This window comes from Pelophylax lessonae, assembly GCF_965119305.1.
Source record: "Pelophylax lessonae genome assembly, chromosome: 4".
NCBI lineage: Eukaryota > Metazoa > Chordata > Amphibia > Anura > Ranidae > Pelophylax > Pelophylax lessonae.
This window is the reverse complement of record NC_138771.1, coordinates 609,319,257-609,340,811: the sequence shown is the minus strand read 5'-3', so window position 1 is coordinate 609,340,811 and position 21,555 is coordinate 609,319,257. Positions and strand designations below refer to the sequence as shown.

The following is a 21,555-nucleotide window of genomic DNA, read 5'->3' as shown; positions in this document are numbered from 1 at the left end:
TGGCAGCTGGGAAGGATGCAGGACAGGGTTCAGTTCTGGAGCTTGTTCAGCCACCACGCCTCCAAAAAGCTGGTGGTGATTCTGCCAAATCTGTCTGCTCCACCCCCTCCCCTTCTTCTTCCTCTATGGCATCTTCTGCTGAATTGTCCTCTGAACCAGCCCCTAAGCATTCAAGGGGCTATGCAAGCAGTCAGGCTAAAAGATGTCAAGCAATGCTTCAGTTGGTCTGTCTAGGGGACAGGAGCCACACCCAGGCAGAGATTCTGTCAGCCTTGCAGGCTCAGAGGTGGTTGACGCCACGGCAGCTTGAGCCAGGAATGGTTGTATGCGACAATGGCACCAACCTTCTCTCCGTCCCCCAACAGAGACACTTGACTCATGTTCAATACTTGGCACATGTCCTGAATTTGGTGGTGCAGCGTTTCTAGAACAGGCACCCAAGCGTACAAGATCTTCTGAGGCAGGCCAGAAAAGTCTGCCATACAATGCCAGTGCTCGATTTGCTGACATTTAATGGAAATTCAACCTGCCCTCCAACTGCCTCATTTGTGAAATGCCCACCAGGTGGAACTCAACACTGGCAATGCTGCAGCAGCTTAACATGCAGCAGAGGGCCATCAATGAGTACCTGTGTAAGTATAGTATGCGTAGTATTGCACAAGGACAGGCTCAGGGGAGCTTGGCTTCTTTTCACCACGCCAGTGGCTGCTGATAAAGGATGCATGCACTGTCCTGTCACCATTTGAGGAGGCCACAAGGATGGTGAGCCACGACCATGCATGCATCATTGACACTATCCCTGTAGTCTCCCTGCTGGAATCGTAGACAGGGCATTTGAGGCAGAACAGTGGTAGGAAGAGGAGGACTTCCTTTCCTCACAAGGCCCCCTTTATGCAGATACCATTCCTGCAGGGCCACAAAATACACAGGAGGAAGAGGAGGAGGATTGTGGCAGCATGAATGTAGAGGATAACATACAGCAGTCTTCAAGGGATTGTTTTCATTCCTCAGGAGTTGTACGTGGCTGGGGAGAGGTTGCTCCTGACAATGTCCTCCTTAGTGACCCAGAGGACTCAGAATCTCATGCCTCCTCAAACTTATGCTGCATGGGCTCCCTGATGCTGCAAAGCCTGCGAAAAGACCCAAGGATTCATGGTATCAAGGAGAGGAATCATTACTAGTTGGCAACCCTTCTTGAAGAGGATAAAACACCTTGAGGATGCCTTGAAGAAAAATCTGTGCAATATCTTTCCAGACACTGGGAGGTTACCATTTTCTGTTTCTGAGGCTTAGTTCGGTCAAAGAAGGAGCGGTGGAGAAGGCGGCTGGCTAACCAATGCCTTTAAACAATTCTTTAGTCCTCAGCGCTCAGGGATATTAGGTTTAGGCATGCATCGGCAGCATATGGTGCAGGATTATCTAGGGGCAAGAGCAGGCTTGGAGACCTTTCCAACTGAGCATCCACTGGGTTACTGAGTCTTGAGGATGGACCAATGGCCAGAACTTGCTCAATATGCAATGGAGCTGCTGGCCTGTACTGCTTTCAGCGTGCTTTGCAAACGGACATTCAGTGCTGCTGAAGGTTTTTTGACAGTAATAAAAACTGCATCTGTCTACAGACTCTGTTGACCGGCTGACATGTATCAAAATGAATCAGTCCTGGATGCTGATGCAACTGTTTGAATTTGCCACCAACACCCAAGGCCCAATTTTTGTGCACCTGTATCACAGGTGCATGTAATTTCAATTTTGGTTTCTAATTTTTAACAGCAGGGCCTGTGCCTGCGCCCAGCAAGAGTAACTGTGAGGGGTTACAGTGTTCAGGTACCACCAACACCCAAGGCACAATTTGTCTTGTCAGCCAGTCAACAGAGTCTGTGCAGTTTTTATTACTGTCAAAAAAACCTTCAGCAGCACTGAATGTCCGACAAGTACATGCAACTTCAATTTTTGTTTCTAATTTTTTTAACAGCAGGGCCCGTTACCGCGCCCAGCAAGAGTAACTGTGAGGGGTTACAGTGTTCAGGCACCACTAGGGATGGGTGGACGGTTTGGGCCTAGCATAGGCTTGGCCTAAACATCGCCCATTTAGGTACTCACCTAACACATGAACTTTCTCTGCCCTTAGCGGGAAGTTTGCTCGCTGAGCGCACAGTCAATAGATTGCTAAGGCTTCCCTACTGAAAGCTGAATTTAAAAAATAATTGGTGGTGGTTTTGGGGGTCTGCGGGTGGGGGGACTTATCAGAATCTGGAAGCCCCCTTTAACATGTAAATCCAATCCATCGTCAATTACGCTGCCCGCCACAACCACAACCCGAAAAAAGGAAAAACATTTTAAAGAAAAGCTCCGCTCTCAGTGAACGCTTCCCGCAGATTGCCTATTCGTGGTTTGACAGTTCTTATTTAGGGAAGGGGCGGGACCACACCAGTTACGTTCCCGGACAGCCCCGCCCCTGGCGACATCACCAACCCAACATGCAGCAGTCTGTGACATCACGAGGGGTGGGACTTTTTTTTTTTCTTTTTTCGGGTCGGCGGGTGCTGCGGGCGGCATGATTGACGATGGATTTACATCGGGGAACACTATTTTTTGAGTTTTATTTTTGAATAAAGGACTGTCTTATGTACACTTTTTGGGTGAATGGGTAGGGGTACGATGTACCCGATACCCATTCACATGGGGGGGCAGGATCTGGGGGCCTCCTTATTAAACAGGGCTTCCAGAATCCGATAACCCCCCACCTGCAGACCCCCACAACCACAGCCCAGGGTTGTTGGGAAGAGGCCCTTGTCCCCATCAACATGGGCAGAGCCCCCCCTGCCCCAAAGCACCCACGCTCACTCGTCCCCTCCCCTTTCCTGACCTGCCAGGGTCTGGTATGGATTTTGGGGGGTACCCTACGCCGTGTTTTTTTTTTTTTACATTTTGGCGTGGGGTTCCCATTAAAATCCATACCAGGCAAGAAGAGCCTGGTATAGACTGGGAGGGGGGGGGGGTGCAAGGGGACCTACGTGTTTTTTTTTTTATTTTTATTGCCAGGAGCCGACAATACATTACGGCCGCGAGCAAGTTTAAGTACTAAGTACACCTTCCTGTACTAAGAGATAAGCGCACCTTCCTGCACTAAGAGAGGACTGCACCCTCCTGCACTAAGAGAGAATTGCACCTTCCTGCACTAAGAGAGAAGCGTACCTTCCTGTACTAAGAGAGAAGCGCACCTCCCTGTACTAAGAGAGAATTGCGCCTTCCTGTACTAAGAGAGAATCGTGCCTTCCTGCACTAAGAGTGGATCGCACCTTCCTGTACTAAGAGAGAAGCGTACCTTCCTGTACTAAGAGAGAAGCGCACCTCCCTGTACTAAGAGAGAATTGCGCCTTCCTGTACTAAGAGAGAATCGTGCCTTCCTGCACTAAGAGTGGATCGCACCTTCCTGTACTAAGAGAGAATCGCACCTTCCTGCACTAAGAGAGAATCACCCCTTCCTGCATCTTCCTCTTCCTTAAACACTCTGCAGGAAAATGCATAGATGTGAGCAGGCCCCATAGAAAATCATGATTGTTGTGCGTTGTTGAGCTTCAGCAAGCGTGCTACAAATAGCAAAGGTGCGAACCAAGCCTAAAGCGCTCGCAGAAAGGGATGTTGTTTTTTTTTCCTGAAATTACATTTGGAATAATGTGATGTGATCAGTATGGATGCTCATAGCAGTGGTTTGGGGTAGTTGGCAGGTGCAGTGATGTGATCAGTATGGAATGGATGCATATAGCAGTGGGTTGGGGTAGTTGGCAGGTGCAGTGATGTGACCAGTATGGTCCGGATGCTCATAGCACTGGGTTGGGGTAGTTGGTAGGTGCAGTGATGTGACCAGTATGGATGCTCATAGCACTGGTTGGGGTAGTTGACAGGTGCAGTAATGTGACCAGTATGGATGCTCATAGCAGTGGGTTGGGGTAGTTGGCAGGTGCAGTGATGTGACCAGTATGGATGCTCATAGCAGTGGGTTGGGGTAGTTGGCAGGTGCAGTGTGGCTGATCAGAATGGATGCTCATAGCAGTGGGTTGGGGTAGTTGGCAGGTGCAGTGATGTGACCAGTATGGATGCTCATAGCATTGGGTTGGGGTAGTTGGCAGGTGCAGTGATGTGACCAGTATGGATGCTCATAGCACTGTGTTGGGGTCGTTGGCAGGTGCAGTGATGTGACCAGTATGGATGCTCATAGCACTGAGTTGGGGTAGTTGGCAGGTGCAGTGATGTGACCAGTATGGATGCTCATAGCACTGGGTTGGGGTAGTTGGCAGGTGCAGTGATGGGACCAGTATGGATGCTCATAGCACTGGGTTGGGGTAGTTGGCAGGTGCAGTGATGTGACCAGTATGGATGCTCATAGCACTGGGTTGGGGTAGTTGGCAGGTGCAGTGATGGGACCAGCATGGATGCTCATAGCACTGGGTTGGGGTAGTTGGCAGGTGCAGTGATGTGACCAGTATGGATGCTCATAGCACTGGGTTGGGGTAGTTGGCAGGTGCAGTGTGGCTGATCAGTATGGATGCTCATAGTAGTGGGTTGGGGTAGTTGGCAGGTGCAGTGATGGGACCAGTATGGATGCTCATAGTACTGGGTTGGGGTAGTTGGCAGGTGCAGTGATGGGACCAGTATGGATGCTCATAGCACTGGGCTGGGGTAGTTGGCAGGTGCAGTGATGTGATCAGTATGGATGCTCATAGCACTGGGTTGGGGTAGTTGGCAGGTGCAGTGATGTGATCAGTATGGATGCTCATAGCACTGGGCTGGGGTAGTTGGCAGGTGCAGTGATGTGATCAGTATGGATGCTCATAGCACTGGGTTGGGGTAGTTGGCAGGTGCAGTGATGTGACCAGTATGGATGCTCATAGCACTGGGTTGGGGTAGTTGGCAGGTGCAGTGATGTGACCAGTATGGATGCTCATAGCACTGGGTTGGGGTAGTTGGCAGGTGCAGTGTGGCTGATCAGTATGGATGCTCATAGTAGTGGGTTGGGGTAGTTGGCAGGTGCAGTGATGGGACCAGTATGGATGCTCATAGCACTGGGCTGGGGTAGTTGGCAGGTGCAGTGATGTGATCAGTATGGATGCTCATAGCACTGGGTTGGGGTAGTTGGCAGGTGCAGTGTGGCTGATCATGATGTTCATGTAAGATCCAAGCTGTCTGATCAAAGATTAGGAACCTGGTAGATGACTCCGCTGAGCCTGCATCCACTTGTCAGTCAGTCCAGCCCTGCTACTTACAGGACTAATTACACTCCCATTTTTCTGTATAAGTCAGCCATTACCCAATTACACTGTAAGCTCCCTCTGTAATAGAGGCATGCCTGTGCCTCCCACTGCGTCTTACTGAGACCTTCTATAGAAAGCATTGTACATGGAGGCCGCTGTCATACACATCATAGGACGGCGGGATTATTTGGCTTAGTATTAGTTCTCGGGCTGATGTCAGGATTCCACAATAAAGTACAACTAAAGACATTTTTTTTTTGATTTTTGGAAAAAGTGGAGAAGAAAATTGAACCCCTGTCAGTTTTTATTGCTGTCTGTGCCCCCCAGTACGAAGATTCATCCTCTCTATTTCTCCTTTTTACCATTCTCATTGAAAGTGAAGAAAAATCCCAAATTTTGGGTTGTCCCCAGAACAGAAATAGAGGGAAACCTTCCAATGGGGACAACCGGGGGTTGTCCAAAAAATATTATTATATTATTATTGTAACAAAAAATAATTTAAAACCAGTACATAATATCATACAATATAGCCGGCTTGATATCATGAATGTTAAAGTTGATTGTTTCTTGCTGAGAGGTGAGCACGAAAACATCATGGAGTGTATATGTTCTGAATGATACTAAGCGAATGTTATAAATAAGTGTTCCTTATATTTATATTTACTTATATATTCTCCTTTATACGTTATAAGGGACATCAATCAACCATAATGGTTCCTGATGAAGCCTACTTTCACCTTTTTGGCGAAACACGTCGAAACTTATAAAATTTATGATTGTCCCCCTGTCTCAGTTGTAATGTATTAAACTTATGCACTATTCATGTTTTTATCAATTTAATAAAGTTTTTTGAATGTTTTACATTCTATGTGTGCTCCCTGACTGTTAGACCCTATCCATTAAAGTCCTATGGTATTCAATCCACTGTAACCTCTTGGTCCTATATCAATTCTTACAGTGTGATTTTTACATATATTTTCGTTGTCCAGTACATAATATCAATCAATGTAATTGCAAACATTAAAATTCCAGATTGGAAATAGTGTGTGGTGCAATAATAACTGTATGTAGCGCGGGTCTGTGGATGCCGACGCGTTTCACCAAATACTTCTTCAGGGATTCAAAGACTATACAGTATTTGTCTGCAAGAGAACAAAATATAATTTATACATCAACAAAACACCAATATAATTGTATATGTTTCAAATTTAAATATATCATCACTGGAACAAAACACGCATGGGACAACAAACCTGAGATACTGAGATATGTGGGAGGACATAAACAAACCTGGATACACAGTGGGAGGACATAATAGATCATCAATATCACTAAGTCCTTGGGACTTGGCTAGATTTTATAGCCTCTTTTAAGGTTTTATTTTAATAATAATGCTGCCTATTGATCAACACGGGGTAGTTGTCTCCTATATGGTCCCAACACCTGCCCAGGGAATATCCTTCGCATGTGCAGTATCTCAGGTTTGTTGTCCCATGCATGTTTTGTTCCAGTGATATATTTAAATTTGAAACCTATACAATTATATTGGTGTTTTGTTGATGCATAAATTATATTTTGTTCTCTTGTAGACAAATACTGTATAGTCTTTGTAGCCCTGAAGAAGTATTTGACGAAACGCGTCGGCATCAAAGACCCGCGCTATATACAGTTTTTTACTGCCCCACACACTATTTCCAATCTTGAATGTTAATGTTTGCAATTACATTGATTGATATTATGTTCTGGTTTTAAATGACTTTTTGTTAAAATAAAATATGTATTTTACTTATTTTTGACAACCCTCTACTTTTTGGCCTATAAAGTCCAATCCTTTTTCTTCCCTGTTTTTAAGCATTATATATACTGAACATTATGTGCAGCCCTTTGGTGATGTCAGGGGCGCATTTGAGGCCCCTTAAGTTCATAAGGTGACAACCCCTGCCCTAAACTGTGTGAATCCATTTAAACCCACAGCCCCATACCCCAGGATGGCAAGGCACTCCCTTCTTGTCCCTCCTCCTCACCCCACCCTTCTCCAAGCTAACAGAGTGGCTGAAGACTGCACTGTCCACTGTTATCACTTTCCTATGAAGGCAGGACGTTCAGGGAAGCAGCACTGAAAGAGCAGGAGCAAGCAGCATTGAACATTGTAAAATGCAAGTGTGGGGGTAGAAATTTTACCAAATAGTTTATGAGGGATTGTTTATTTTATTGTTCTTGATGCGTTAAAGTGTTACTAAACCCAGGACCCCGCATTCACTATATCTGGTCTCCCACAGTACACAGAACATGGAAATGTAATTATTTTACTAAATATAAAATGCTAAATACCTTTTCTCATCAGCAGTATATAGCAGTCTTGTGACTTCTATCAGTGTCTGGTTAAAGCTTGTAGAAAGAGTTTTCATACTGCACTGGCTGTCCTATGAGGCTGCATGACCCCTGACCCTCTGTCTGGACAGTGCTGATTGGCCCTGTGCTGATCACATGCACTCTCCCAAGAAACAAAAAAAACTCTCTAGCAATACACACCAAACTGAGCATGTGCAGCCTGACTCCAAAGGCTCTGTCTTATCCAGAAATGTTATGGGGACAATGCAAGATGGGAAGGATCTGTACATACCGGATCAAAATGCCTTTTTACACAATGCAGCGGATTAACCCTTTAGATTCCACAGTGAGTATAACAAGCATGCTTTACTGCATATACACACTGATTTTACTGTTGTGGGTTTAGCAACACTTTAAGCAAAAACACTCTGAGGGTTTAATACTACTTTAATGCAATGTATTTCAATGGGCCCAGAAGTGTGATCACCGGGGTGGGCAGGATTTGATGGGCTCATTTACACTACACGCAATGCAAAAAGGAGCCTAATTCCATTGTCTACAATAGGCTTGGTCCATGACAATGCAATGTGTTTGCGTGCGCTGGGTGCAAATGGAATGTGCTGTAATTAAATGCATTGCAATTGGCTGGAATAAAAGAAAAAATATTTTTAAAAAGTATTACAAAAAATGTAAATAAAGAATGTATATAAAAAAAATGTAAAAAGTGTATGTATGTATGTATGTGTATGTGTGTATATATATATATATATATATATATATATATATATATATACATACAGAGTATCTCACAAAAGTGAGTACACCCCTCAAATTTTTGTAAATATTTTATTATATCTTTTCATGTGACAACACTGAAGAAATTACACTTTGCTATAATGTAAAGTAGTGAGTGTACAGCTTGTATAACAGTGTACATTTGCTGTCCCCTCAAAATAACTCAACACACAGCCATTAATGTCTAAGCCGCTGGCAACAAAAGTGAGTACACCCCTAAGTGAAAATGTCCAAAATGGGCACAATTAGCCATTTTCCCTCCCCGGTGTCATGTGACTCATTCGTGTTACAAGGCCTCAGGTGTGAATGGGAAACAGGAGTGTTAAATTTGGTGTTATCGCTCTCACTCTCTCATACTGGTTACTGGAAGTTCAACATGGCACCTCATGGGAAAGAACTCTCTGGTGCTATAAGATGATTGCCAATACCCTTAAACTGAGCTGCAGCATGGTGGCCAAGACCATACAGCGGTTTAACAGGACAGGCTCCACTCAGAACAGGCCTTGCCACGGTTGGCCAGAGAAGTTGAGTGCACGTGCTCAGCGTCATATCCAGAGGTTGTCTTTGGGAATTAGACATATGAGTGCTGCCAGCATTGCTGCAGAGGTTGAAGGGGTGGGGGGGGGGGGGGTCAGCCTGTCAGTGCTCAGACCATACGCCGCACACTGCATCAAATTGGTCTGCATGGCTGTCATTCCAAGAAGGAAACCTCTTCTAAAGATGATGAACAAGAAAGCCCGCAAACAGTTTGCTGAAGACAAGCAGACTAAGGACATGGATTACTGGAACCATGTCCTGTGGTCTGATGAGACCAAGATAAGTGTATTTGGTTCAGATGGTGTCAAGCGTGTGTGGCGGCAACCAGGTGGGGAGTACAAAGACAAGTGTGTCTTGCCTACAGTCAAGCATAGTGGTGGGAGTGTCATGGTCTGGGGCTGCATGAGTGCTGCCGCCACTGGGGAGCTACAGTTCATTGGGGGAACCATGAATGCCAACATGTACTGTGACATACTGAAGCAGAGCATGATCCCCTACCTTCGGAGACTGGGCCGCAGGGCAGTATTACAATATGATAAGGACCCCAAACACACCTCCAAGACGACCACTGCCTTGCTAAAGAAGCTGAGGGTAAAGGGGATGGACTGGCCAAGCATTTCTCCAGACCTAAACCCTATTGAGCATCTGTGGTGCATCCTCAAACAGAAGGCGGAGGAGCGCAAAGTCTCTAACATCCACCAGCTCCGTGATGTCGTCATGGAGGAGTTGAAGAGGACTCCAGTGGCAACCTGTGAAGCTCTGGTGAACTCCATGCCCAGGAGGGTTAAGGCAGTGCTGGAAAATAATGGTGGCCACACAAAATATTGACACTTTGGGCCCAATTTGGACATTTTCACTTAGGGGTGTACTCACTTTTGTTGCCAGCGGTTTAGACATTAATGGCTGTGTGTTGAGTTATTTTGAGGGGACAGCAAGTTTACACTTTTATACAAGCTGTACACTCACTCCTTTACATTATAGCAAAGTGTCATTTCTTCAGTGTTGTCACATGAAAAGATAGAATAAAATATTTACAAAAATATGAGGGGTGAAATAAATTACAATCATGAGGCTCCTCACATTGATGACGTCACCCGCTGCTTTCTCATGGAGCTGACAGTGTATCGGAGCCTCATGATTGTAATCTATTGCTAGTTAACAAGAAACTTGTAAGTGCGATTTTATTAATAAAAAATAGAGTTTTCTATACAGTACGCACTTAGATGCTTTTATTCTCATTCATCCATATTTGATGGCTGGTTGATCCAATATTCTGCTGGGAAATGAGAGGCACCATTGGTTTTTATATACAGGGGATTGCCATTCATGAGGTTGGTGGAGCGCTGATGATCTTCTTCCACACTTATCCTAGACATCCTCTTCTGCTACAATAAAAGTGTGTGCTGAGCTGCTGGTGATAGAGGGGTCTTACAGTAAGGTGAGCGCATAGGATTACTTATAGGTGAAGGGATTGTCACCTGAACTGAATTCATTTCACATCCTCTTTCTCACCTATTATTGGACAGCCTCTATTCTCTTTTTGTCCCGTTTTTTTGCTGTCTCTGTATTCTCTCCCTGTTTCTATCTTTCTCTTCCAGACAGAATTTTAGTTTTATGGCGCTGCAGAGACTATGCTCCCTCTCTAGCATCCCAGGCACCCCCTCATTTTCTCCAATATCTCTCTTTTGTTCCCCACTCTTCTCTAATAAACAGCACTGACTCTGCTCCCTTCCTCTGTAACTTTCTATTCTTTTCTTGCCCTCTCCCGAACTCCTTGTTCCCCCTTTTTCTCTGTTCCCAACAGTGCTGACTGGTGCTCCATGGGTCGGTGGGGGTAGACGGACCTGACCACGGACCACACCAGCCCCAGCCCACATCACCCCCCCCGGTTGCCAGCTTACTCACCCTGTGCTGCCCTTGGACTGACTAGTGGAGGCGGCCCCCCCCCCCAGTCTCCTCCGTTTCCCCCTTCGTTGGTCGTGCTTCCCCTGCGTCTCCTCCTTCGCCAATAGGATGGCTTCTCCTTTCGGCCAATCGGGAAAAGGGTCTCAGGACCCACTTCCTGATTGACCAGGAGGAGAATCTGTGTGACAATAGCAATATTCCTGTAATTCTCTCTTTATTGAATAGACCCTATAATCGGATAAGTAGGTGGAGATTATGCAGAGTGGGTGGAGCTTCATGAAAGTGGGTGTGGTAAGTAATTGATAACTGTGCTACAAATTGTCCTTGGAAATCTTTTTCAAATGTTGGCAACTATATATTAACCGGTTGCCGACCGCCGCACGACTATATACTGCGGCGGTCAGCCCCGGTCAGGCAGAGTGACGTATCGGTACGTCACTCGCCTGTCACTGACTTGCGAGCCTATCGCGGGCGGGCGCGCGCCCGCCGAGGCGCGCGCCCGCCGCGGCTCGTTAACAGGCAAGTCAGTGCGTGTGACCGGCGGACTCGATGTCCGCCGGCCACACTACGATCGCTCCTGTGAAGGGAGAAAGACAGAGCGGCTTGTGTAAACAAGCTGCCTGTCAGTTCTCCCTGTGTAAAAGTAAAGATCTGACCGTTCTACTATGTAGAACGGTGGATCTTTGCTTTTACACCAATAGGAATGTCCCTACACAGTAGAAAGCACGCCCCTAGGACACACTTAACCCCTCCCTGTCCAATAAAGTTAACCCCTTCCCTGCCAGTGTCATTTTTGCAGTAACAGTGCATATGTATAGCACTGATTACTGCAGTAATGTCACTGGTAACCCCAAAAGTGTCAAAAATGTCAGTCAAGGGTCCGATCTGTCCGCCGCAATGTCGCAGTACCGAAAAAAAAATCGCAGATCGCCGCCATTACGCGTTAAAAAAAAAAACACCAAAAATGACAAAAATCTTTCTCTTTGTTAGTAAACGCGATAACTTTTGCGCAAACCAATCAAAATACGCTTTTTGCGATTTTTTTTACCAAACATAGGTAGCATAAAAGAAATTGGCCGAAAAATTTTAAAAAATTTTGATTTTTACTTTTTTTTTTGGGGAATTTCATATAAAAAAATGTGAAAAATATTGTTATTTTTGCAAAATTTACGCTCTTTTTTTGTTTATAGCGCTTGATCAAAAAATCGCACAGGTGATCAAATACCACCAAAAGAAAGCTCTGTTTGTGGGAAAAAAAGGACGTCAAATTCGTTTAGGTACAGCGTCGCACGACCGCGCAATTGTCCGTTAAAGTCACGCAGTAAAAAATCGCAAAAAAACCCCTGGTCCTTTAGCAGCCAAATCCTCCGGGGCTTAAGTGGTTAAGGTGTATTGTATTTGTACTGTCTACCGCCAAGTTGAAAAGCGCTGTGTAAACTGTCAGCGCTATATAAATCCTATATTATAATAATTATATATATATTATCGATCGACCGATATCGTTTTTTTATTGCCGATACCGATATTTTGGTCATCGCATATCGGTATCGGCCAACATTTTCGTATATTAAAAAAAATGTATTTTTTTTTTTTTTTTTTGACAGGTACTCTTGTGGAGGGATCTGGGGGTCTAAAAGTCCCCAAACCCCTCCTCTGCACTTAAAAGCATTCAAAACGCCAAGTTTGGCTGTTTTTAATGCTGTAATTTTTTTGAATTTGGCACCAGTACCCGGAAGTGATGTCATGACATCACTTCCGGGTTTTTACATGGAGACCCGATCAAAGCTGAATGCAGCTTTGATTGGGTCTTCTCTTCGGCGGCTGTGCAGGCTGGTTGCTTGGGTCTCCTGGTGGAATGGGGGATGCAGGCGAGCCACAGAAGGCGGCGGGGGGGGGGGGGGGGGTCCCTGCCGCTCCTTGTAATGACAGCCGAGCAGCTTCTCAGCCGCATCGGTTGTCATTACAAGACAGCCGGAAGCATCACTCCGGTACAGCACTTTCCCGAAATATCGGCAATATTAGTAACCTCAGGTGCCGATTCCGATATATATCGGGGAAAGTACAGATCGGACCCCGATATATCGGCTTTGCCGATAATTGGTCGATCCCTAATATATATATATATATTAGGGATCGACCGATTATCGGCAAAGCCGATATATCGGGGGGCGATCTGCATTAAAATTATATATATATATATATAATTTTAAAATAAAGTATTTTGGGTCTGTGGGGAAAAATTGCACATCAATGCAATATAATCCATTAAAGAAACGCATGTCAGCGCAAGCGCGTTCATGCACAAAGCATAGCGCAAGTGGTGTGCATGCGGCCTGGGCCATGCTTCCTCCTGTATGCCATGCTATAGCAGTTCATGCAGTGTATTCAGGAATCTGCCCCTGCAGACACACACACACACATGTGACAGTTTGACCTCTGGGCAACCACATGAATGAATAACTTCCCAGCCACCGGCCCCGCCCACTCACCCTTCCCTTCTATGGAGCATCCGCTCAGTTAAAGAGCCTCAGCTCGCCACCCCATTGGCCCGGCCGCCTCTGATTGACATGCCGCTAACTTCCTCGTTCCAGGCCAACATCAAAGAAAGGGGCGGGGCGTATGCAAAAGCCAAGCCTCCGCCGCCCAATAGACGACCGGGTGCCAGCGGGCGGAGGCGTGTCCGCGGCTCCTGGGATAAAGCTCGCGTTCCCCATTGTTAAGGAGATTTAAAGGGGCCGTGAGAGCGAGGCCAGCGCGAGAGAGAGGCCGGGCGGAGGGACACAGGAGGCGGCCGCGCCCCGTGGGAAAGGCCGGGGATCGCACACTGGGAGTAGGCCTCGTCCGAGTGGATTGTCATTGGGTTAAACATCGACGTTAGTTGGAGGTGACGGAGAGCCCGCACATCCCGGACTATGGAGCCGCCGGCCGCTAAGAGGAGGTGTTCCGGCCTGAGCCCCCGCTACAAGCCGGACTCCCTACTGGACCTCAGTGCCAAGAAAGTGGCCGAGACCTGGGCCTTCGAGCAGGTAAGACGCCCGGGGACGGCGATCGGCTGTGCGAGGAGTGATGAGGGTGTCCGGACATCACAGATCGGCCGATGTACGGATCGGATATAACACCGACCGATCAATCATCGTCTGTACTGTGTGCCGACACTTCCCACTCATAACCCCGATCTGTACATGTCACGTCCGACATCGGAGATTGATTGGTGGGGGGCGGGGGGGGGGGCATTCACCGAGGGGGTCATGTGACCGATAACAAATACACATGAGATGTGTGTGTGTGTGTGTATATATATGTGTGTGTGTTTATATATATATATATATATATATATATATATATATATATATATATATATATATATATATATATATATATATATAAAATATCACATCACAGGATGTGTGTAATATAACAAAAAAACAAAAAAAAAAAAATATATATATATGTGTGTGTGTGTGTGTGTGTGTGTGTGTGTGTGTATATTTCACAGGATGTGTGTAATATAACAAAAAAAAAATTATATATATATTTTTTTTTGTATAGAATGAATTTGTAACCTTCCAGTAGTATTGTGTACATTACATACAGTGCATGGCTTAAATTATTTTTGAATATTACAGTAATGTGATGATTATATGATTGGTATTAGTAGTCCTATAGGAGGCGGTGGTATTATTACTCCGTTCTCCTATCCCATGGTTGGTAAGAAGTGTTCCTGCGTGTGTGAGTGCGATTTTTCACACGATACCGCTTGTAGCTCATAGGGTGTTCCAGCTACATGAATGGGTTGCTCTATTCACGTTTGTTCCCCAAAAAGAAACTTGGGGACCACATTTTAGTCCTGAGTCAGGTGTGATTTTTACACGCATTTTGCTGTGATTCTCATGCCTTTCATCACAGGACGATTGTGGTAAAAATCGCCCCATGTTTGTACTGTATAGAATGAATGGCACCCAAAAGCCCAGAGTGTGTTTTGCCGCTATTTGGAATCTCGTGCTTCTACCCGTGATTCCTAATTGCCCAAGTGTGAGCAGGGACTACTAATACCACTACTAATACCACCATCACCAGTACAACCTCTGCTGCTACAAATACCACTACTACTGCCAATACTACCACCACTATTCCTAACCATACCATTACTACTGCCAATAATAATCGTCCTGCCCATACTACCACTACTATTAACAATATTACTTCTGTCAATACCACCTCCACTACTTCTAACACTATTACTACTACCACCCCTACTGCTAATGCCACCCCTACTGCTAATGCCACCCCTACTGCTAATGCCACCCCTACTGCTAATGCCACCCCTACTACTAATGCCACTACTACTGCTAATACCACTACTTATACCACCATCACCACTACTACTAATACTACCGCTAATACCACCACCACCACTACTACTAATACCACCACCACTACTAACACTATTACTCCTACCAATACCACCACTACTACTAACGATACCACTAATATTATTCCTGTCAATACTACTAACCATACCACTAATATTTCTGTCAATACCACAACTACTACTAACAATATTACTCTGCCAATACCACTACTACTACCAATACCAATGCCACCACTACTTCAATTACTAACAATACTACTCCTGCCAATACCTCCACTACTACTAACCATAATATTCCTATTGGTAGTAGTGATATAGGTACTATTATTGCCAGTAGTAATACTATTGGTAGTAATGGTATAGGTGCTATTATTGTTATATTGGTAGTATTAGTAGTATTTTATACCTGTATGTAGTGTACATAATTGTAACAATAAAAAAGTTTGTTTCATACACCTTATGCGTTAAATACTGCTGCCTATGTGTATTGTAACATTTAAAAAAAAAAAAAAATGATTATATAGAGATGAGTTTATTATGTGAATAACTACTCCAGATACCAGATGACTGTAATATCTTTTATTTTATCATGTGATCGATGGACTACTTCAATCTCTATAAATCTAAAAAAAAATCTTATTTTGGTGTTACTCTACATATAATATAGGTTTTATTATTATGTATGTACCCTCCTTTCCTTTTATAATATAAATGAATTGTTACAATAATCCTGTACTCTACATGGAGTCAAAGCTATTTACTAGTAAGCGGAAGACAAGGGAGGTATATAAATAGTATGTGTATCTATCCTGGACACATTGATCATGTGATGAATGAACGGATATAGATACATCATTGTATAGTGTCAGTTTTATGACTTCTATCTAGCCAGGGACAGTGAGTGTAACAATAAATATACACACAGAGATGGGTTGGCTGCATTTGTTACATTGTAGATAATTGGCTCAGTTCCCAAACCTTCCACAAAAGGTGAAGTATCTTTATTTTGGGATGTGTGAGTGTCATTTCACATCTCATTGGAGTCTACTGAAAATAACTGTCACTGTCTCCTGATGTGTGAGCTTTGTCAGTGGAAGGGAATCCTTGTACCCCCATGTATCTGTATGCTCAAAGTATCAGGAGTTGCGCGTGTGTGCGTTTTGTATCTTATCTTTGTTGCGTATTATCATATCTTTGTTGTATTCTATGCTAATCAATTTTTTATTTATTATATTACTATTGGGAAAATTGGTGGGGGGGGGGGGGGGGGGAACGGTCTAAAAATCAGTAGTGTTCATGCAGAGTCGAAAATTTTCCCAGCTGTTCTTTCATAGGGATTTAGAAGCTTTCACCTGGTTGGCTGTTATAATTTTTGTATTTCGGACTCCTTTTTGTAATGTGTGTTTTTGTTCTTTTTTTTATTGAATCAGGAAGGCTGGCAACTCAGATGCTCTTGAATAAAAGTACTTTAATTTTTACATGGGTACATAGGCTATATGCTGACGCGTTTCGGCTTTGATGAAGGCTCCATAGCCAAAACGCATCAGCATATAGCCTGTGTACCCATGTAACAATTAAAGTACTTTTATTCAAGAGCATCAGTCGCCAGCCTTCCTGATTCAAGAATCTTACCTATGGTACCTGAACGCCCTGGTTACAGCACCTGGATTACAGTTCATGGACTTTCACATTTGTAGTAGAGCTGGGTAACAATTTGGTTTTCCCTTTTTTAATATGTATTTTTTTATTTTTTTTGTTCCATTTGATAATTGAATCCGTACCTCCTCTGATCGGGGCTGGGCGTAGTGTTTCCCTCTCTGGTGCTTTAGCTGTTGAAATCGATGGGGGCGCGTATTAATGTGTGTTGCGCGTTTTATATTGATACGCGTAACGTCAGCATTAATCGTAATGCAGTGCATCATGACGCACGTTGACCAATCTTATAGTGGCTGTACACACTTTTAGAAAAACTGGATTACTTTTATGATCAATCTCCCATTAGGAATAATTGATCTAGAAGCGGCTATTGTAAGTTATTGATCACATCTGTCTTCACCATGTGATTTCACCTGACCAATAAAATACTTTGTCTATGAACACCATCATATCTTGGTGCTGCCAATGATGGTGTTCATGAAAAAAGTATCTTGGCGCTGTCAATTGATGCAAAGCCATTGATCATTTTCCATCAATCGACTCAATTTGATCGAATCCAGCCTAAAGGGAAGGAACGTTTATGGCTAATTAACTGTTTGCCTGATCTGACTATCCTTATCAAATCGCACATCCATCATAATATAATCAAAGCCTTGTGGCCTCTATTGGGTCATCTTCAGATGCGATTTTTTTTTTTTTTTTACCCCTCCTCCCAAAATGTAAAATAAAAGATGGACAGGCTGTACACATTCCACGGCCTTGACACTTTTACCCTGAGAATACAGAGTTTGACAGATGTCTCCGGCTGTCAAACTTGCCTGTTAGGGCTATGGCTCAATGGTGTGCAATGCATGCGATTGCGGGATAGTGTGGCATCCTAGGGTTAAATCGGGTGGTGAAGAGGCAATATAATGCCTCCTCACCACCTCTCAAATGGCCCCTGAAGAGCAATGTGAATGCAGATCGCTCCTCAGAGGGCACTGCACTCCATCGCAAGAGTGAAAGAGCCCTTAGGGGTAGCATCTGCCCGTTGTTTGGTCTACTTAAAAAGTGATGGTAAGAGAAACCTATATTGTTGCAGCCCACTCGAACGTAGGGTTCTGATGAGTCACAACACCTGTGTGAGCAAAGTCTGACGGAAGCAGCCATCCCACTTACTGACATGCTGCACACTGGTGTCTAGGGGTTCGGTTCGGCTTTTCTAGTATGCAATCTGTTGATGGCTGCTTTCCTGGGAGCCCAGTCTCACAGGTTGCTGGGGGGGGCTCTCTATACAATGGTGTAGATTGGGATGTGACACTCGGCAGGGAGTAATGTGTGTTTCCACACGCTGAAACTTCTTAGTGAATTGATGTGTTTATTCATGTCATTGCGGGGATCATAGTATCGTCATGACCTCATCATTCCTCATAACGCTCCACCCTCCCCGGACTCTCCCGGCATGCCATCACCTCGGGAGTGTCAGTGTCACCTGTCGCCTTCCTCTACACCTGTAAGGACGCTGCAGGGCGATTTCCCCACATTCGGGAGATTTCAGATTCTAAATTCGCCTGCGCTAAATTTGGCGACTGGCGATAGGATTTCTATTTTCGGTCCCATGGCTGACTTGTTCAGATGTCTCAACACCAATGCAGCCACAAATGAATGAGCTTTTAGGAAACAATGATTAGTTTGTTGATTGACGGAATTGTGTGACCAGTGGTGATTGGGTCATATTCAGCAACCAATGATCTGGTTTGGGAAGAATAAACTAAAATCCTGTTGCTATGGGTAACCGCATGGGGTTTGTTTGAAACTATAGCAACCGGATTTCAATTTACTTCCTATTTTATAAACCAGTTATGATTGGTTGCTAGAGGTTACTGATTTGGCTTACTCAACGTTGGTCTTGCACCGGTCAATCAACAGAAATAATTTTTGTACAGCCCCCACATGGTTATCCATAGCAACCGGATTTCAATGTACTCTTCCCTTTTTGTACACCAGTTAGGACTGGTTGCTAGGGGTTACTGGATTTGGCATACGTACTCAGTGGTGGTCACACGCACCTGTCAACCAAGACCTTAATCACCAATGCTGAGTATTCCAAGTCCAGTAACCCTTAGCAACCAGTCCTAGCTGGTTTACAAAAGGGGCAGAGTAAGCTGAAATTCTTGTTGCTATGGGTAACCACGTGCGGTTCTATCAATAAGCAATTTCTCTTAATATACAGATGTGACACCAACATTGAGTATGCTAAGTTAAGGAACTTATAGCAACCAATCCTAGCGAATTTACAAAATGCTCGTGATAAACTGAAATCTGGTTGCTACAGGTAACACCTTGCTTTTGCATAGAGCAATTATACTACCGGGGTTAGATGTGTATGAGTGTATTAAATACTCTGTAATTGAGCCCTGCTTTTACTGCTCCACCCAACTGCTACCCCCTTTAATTGTAGAGGCAGCCGCCATGGCCGTACGCATGCCACTGCTGCAGATCTTTGCTTCGTAGATGCAGCAGAAATCATACCATCGCTTTCAACAGGCGTAGCGCCAACCAAATGCGACCTGTTCAAGTGAATGGGGCCGCACTGGGAACATCATGCAATGCCAGCAGCTGTGGTGCTCAAGGGGGTTAAAGTGGGCGATAAAATGCCTCCACATCGCCTGTCGCATGCTCTCTGAAGGTGGAGACTAAAGTTCATTTGAACCAGCCCTAGGAGATGAGCGCAAAGTAAAATTGTTGATCTTCCGAGAGAAAAAACAATGAACAAAAAAGAAATATTCACAATCAACTGTCCGGCTTGGTGATGGGCTGGGTAATCTAGATCCATTCTGTCTGGAGCCTTACCCGCACCATGGAAGGGTAAGCACAGTCACCCCTTTTTACCCCTTTTTTTTTTTTTTTTTGGTGGACGCAGGTAACCTCCAGGGACGGTCGGACCTGGGTTCCCTCCTCCCATACTTAAAAATCCCTCAGTGAGTTGGGCCCCCCCCCCCCCCACTCCCTTTCCCCCCTGTCTAGACCTGGAGTCTGGTGAGGGTCCCAGGGCAGAGGATGCAGCGCTGACCCCTGGGGTCTCCTCTGCTATCCCCACTCTGTAAGGGTCCTGGAATAGTGTGTCCTGCCCTGGTAGTCTGAAGTGGTTCCAGTGTAGGAGACCCCTAGGTGCATGCCTCACTGTTTGCTGTGTGGGTATAGTGCAGGGGGTCGCAGTGCAGAGACCAGTAAGTGCGCAGCGGAGTCTCCCCTAGTGTGTCCTGCCTTCAGGAGGGGGTCCCCTTGCAGAGGGTGCAGAGTTGCAGAGGGCACAGGGAAGAACCTGGCAGCATGCTGTTAGCTGATGGCGGCCATTTTCCCTTAGTCTGGGTGGTCCTCATTAGCCATGCCGGCCATTAGTCATGTTTGTGTAGCCCAATGTCACGGGGGCCATTTTCCCTTAGTCCAGGAGACCCTTGAAGCCTCGTGGGGATGCTGAAGCCCCTCCTCTTCCTGTGCCCGGAGAATATGAATGGGGATGGTGTCCATGGTGATGCTGGGTCCAAATTCTCGGCGCTCCTCTGATCAGAAGGGTGAGTCTTTGGGGGTCCCTGTTATCTTTCTCTCTGCTGATGGGTACCCATAGGGCTGTGGGGGGATCCTTTAGTGGTGCCAGAAGAGTGTTTTGTACTGCAAGGTCTTCCTTTCCTTAGGGAGCCTCAGGGTCCCATCTCCCTCACTGACCCCCCCCCTCATGGAGGTGGCAGGTTGCTCGGAAACCCCAGCTTCCCATGGTTCCACTTGAGGTGGTCCTGCAGTCCTTAGTGTTCCAGGTGGAAGTGGCATGTGGGCGAAGGTCCAGGAAGAAGCACCCCCAGCCTTTCCCTGCTTAGTCTGTTTCATCTGATTCTGATCCTGATGCCGCCATGGACAAGGGCCCGTCCACAGGGGCTTAATATCACACCCGCAGATCTGTCCGATAGTGAGGATGATTCCTCCATGGCGGCAGCAGTGAATTAAGCGCTGGTAGACACACTTATCACTGCAGTGTGTAAGATTAAAAATGGAGGCTTCGACTGATGTAGCCGCGGACGTGGCAGTGTTGTTTGGTACGCATAAGTCACCTCACACTCAAGGGGTTTCCCTATGTGCCTTATTTTGACAGGTTTTCCTGTAAGGCATGGGAACAACCAAAATTTCCGTTTGTGTTCCCTAAACTATTTGCTGTATGTTACCCTTTGAGGAGTCCCTTTTTTAAAAGTGGACTAGTCCACCAGTGGTGGACCCCCCGGTTTAACAAGGCTACCATGATCCCAGTAGAGGAATCCCCATCCTTTAAGGACCCAGCTGACGGGAAAGGGGACGCTGTGGCACGCAGCATGTTTACTATGGCTGGTTCAACATTGTGGCCAGTCTTTGCCTCAGCCCCTGGTGTCTAGGGCCCTAACTGAATGGGCCAAGCTTTTGTGCCAGGGCCTGGGGGGTGAGCAGGTCCCTTCTGTTTGTTGATTTAGCAGACCAGTTGGTTCATGGGCTGCAGTTTATTTGTGATGCAGCTCCTGTGCTGTCCAAACTTTGTTTTCAGCTGTGGTGATTAGGTGTGTGCCGTGGCTTAAGACTTGGTCAGCAGACCAAAGCTCTCATTGATGTGCCCTTTTAAGGCGATCGCCTGTTTGGGGCTACCCTGGATGACATTAAGGGTATTACGGGGGGAAGGGTACCTTCCTGCCATAGCCTAGGAAAGGA

At 45.5% G+C, this 21,555-nt stretch overlaps 1 protein-coding gene across 1 annotated transcript in view; it reads left to right on the top strand.

Moving 5' to 3' along the window:
- The first annotated feature begins 13,513 nt into the window (after nucleotides 1-13,513).
- Nucleotides 13,514-21,555, top strand: part of ZSWIM4 (zinc finger SWIM-type containing 4) — a 40,589-nt gene continuing 32,547 nt past the window's right edge. Inside the window, exon 1 of the mRNA XM_082256209.1 lies at nucleotides 13,514-13,846. Within this exon, the coding sequence (XP_082112335.1) occupies nucleotides 13,733-13,846 (114 nt within the window). The 5' untranslated portion in view covers nucleotides 13,514-13,732. The remainder of the gene's footprint in view (nucleotides 13,847-21,555) is intronic.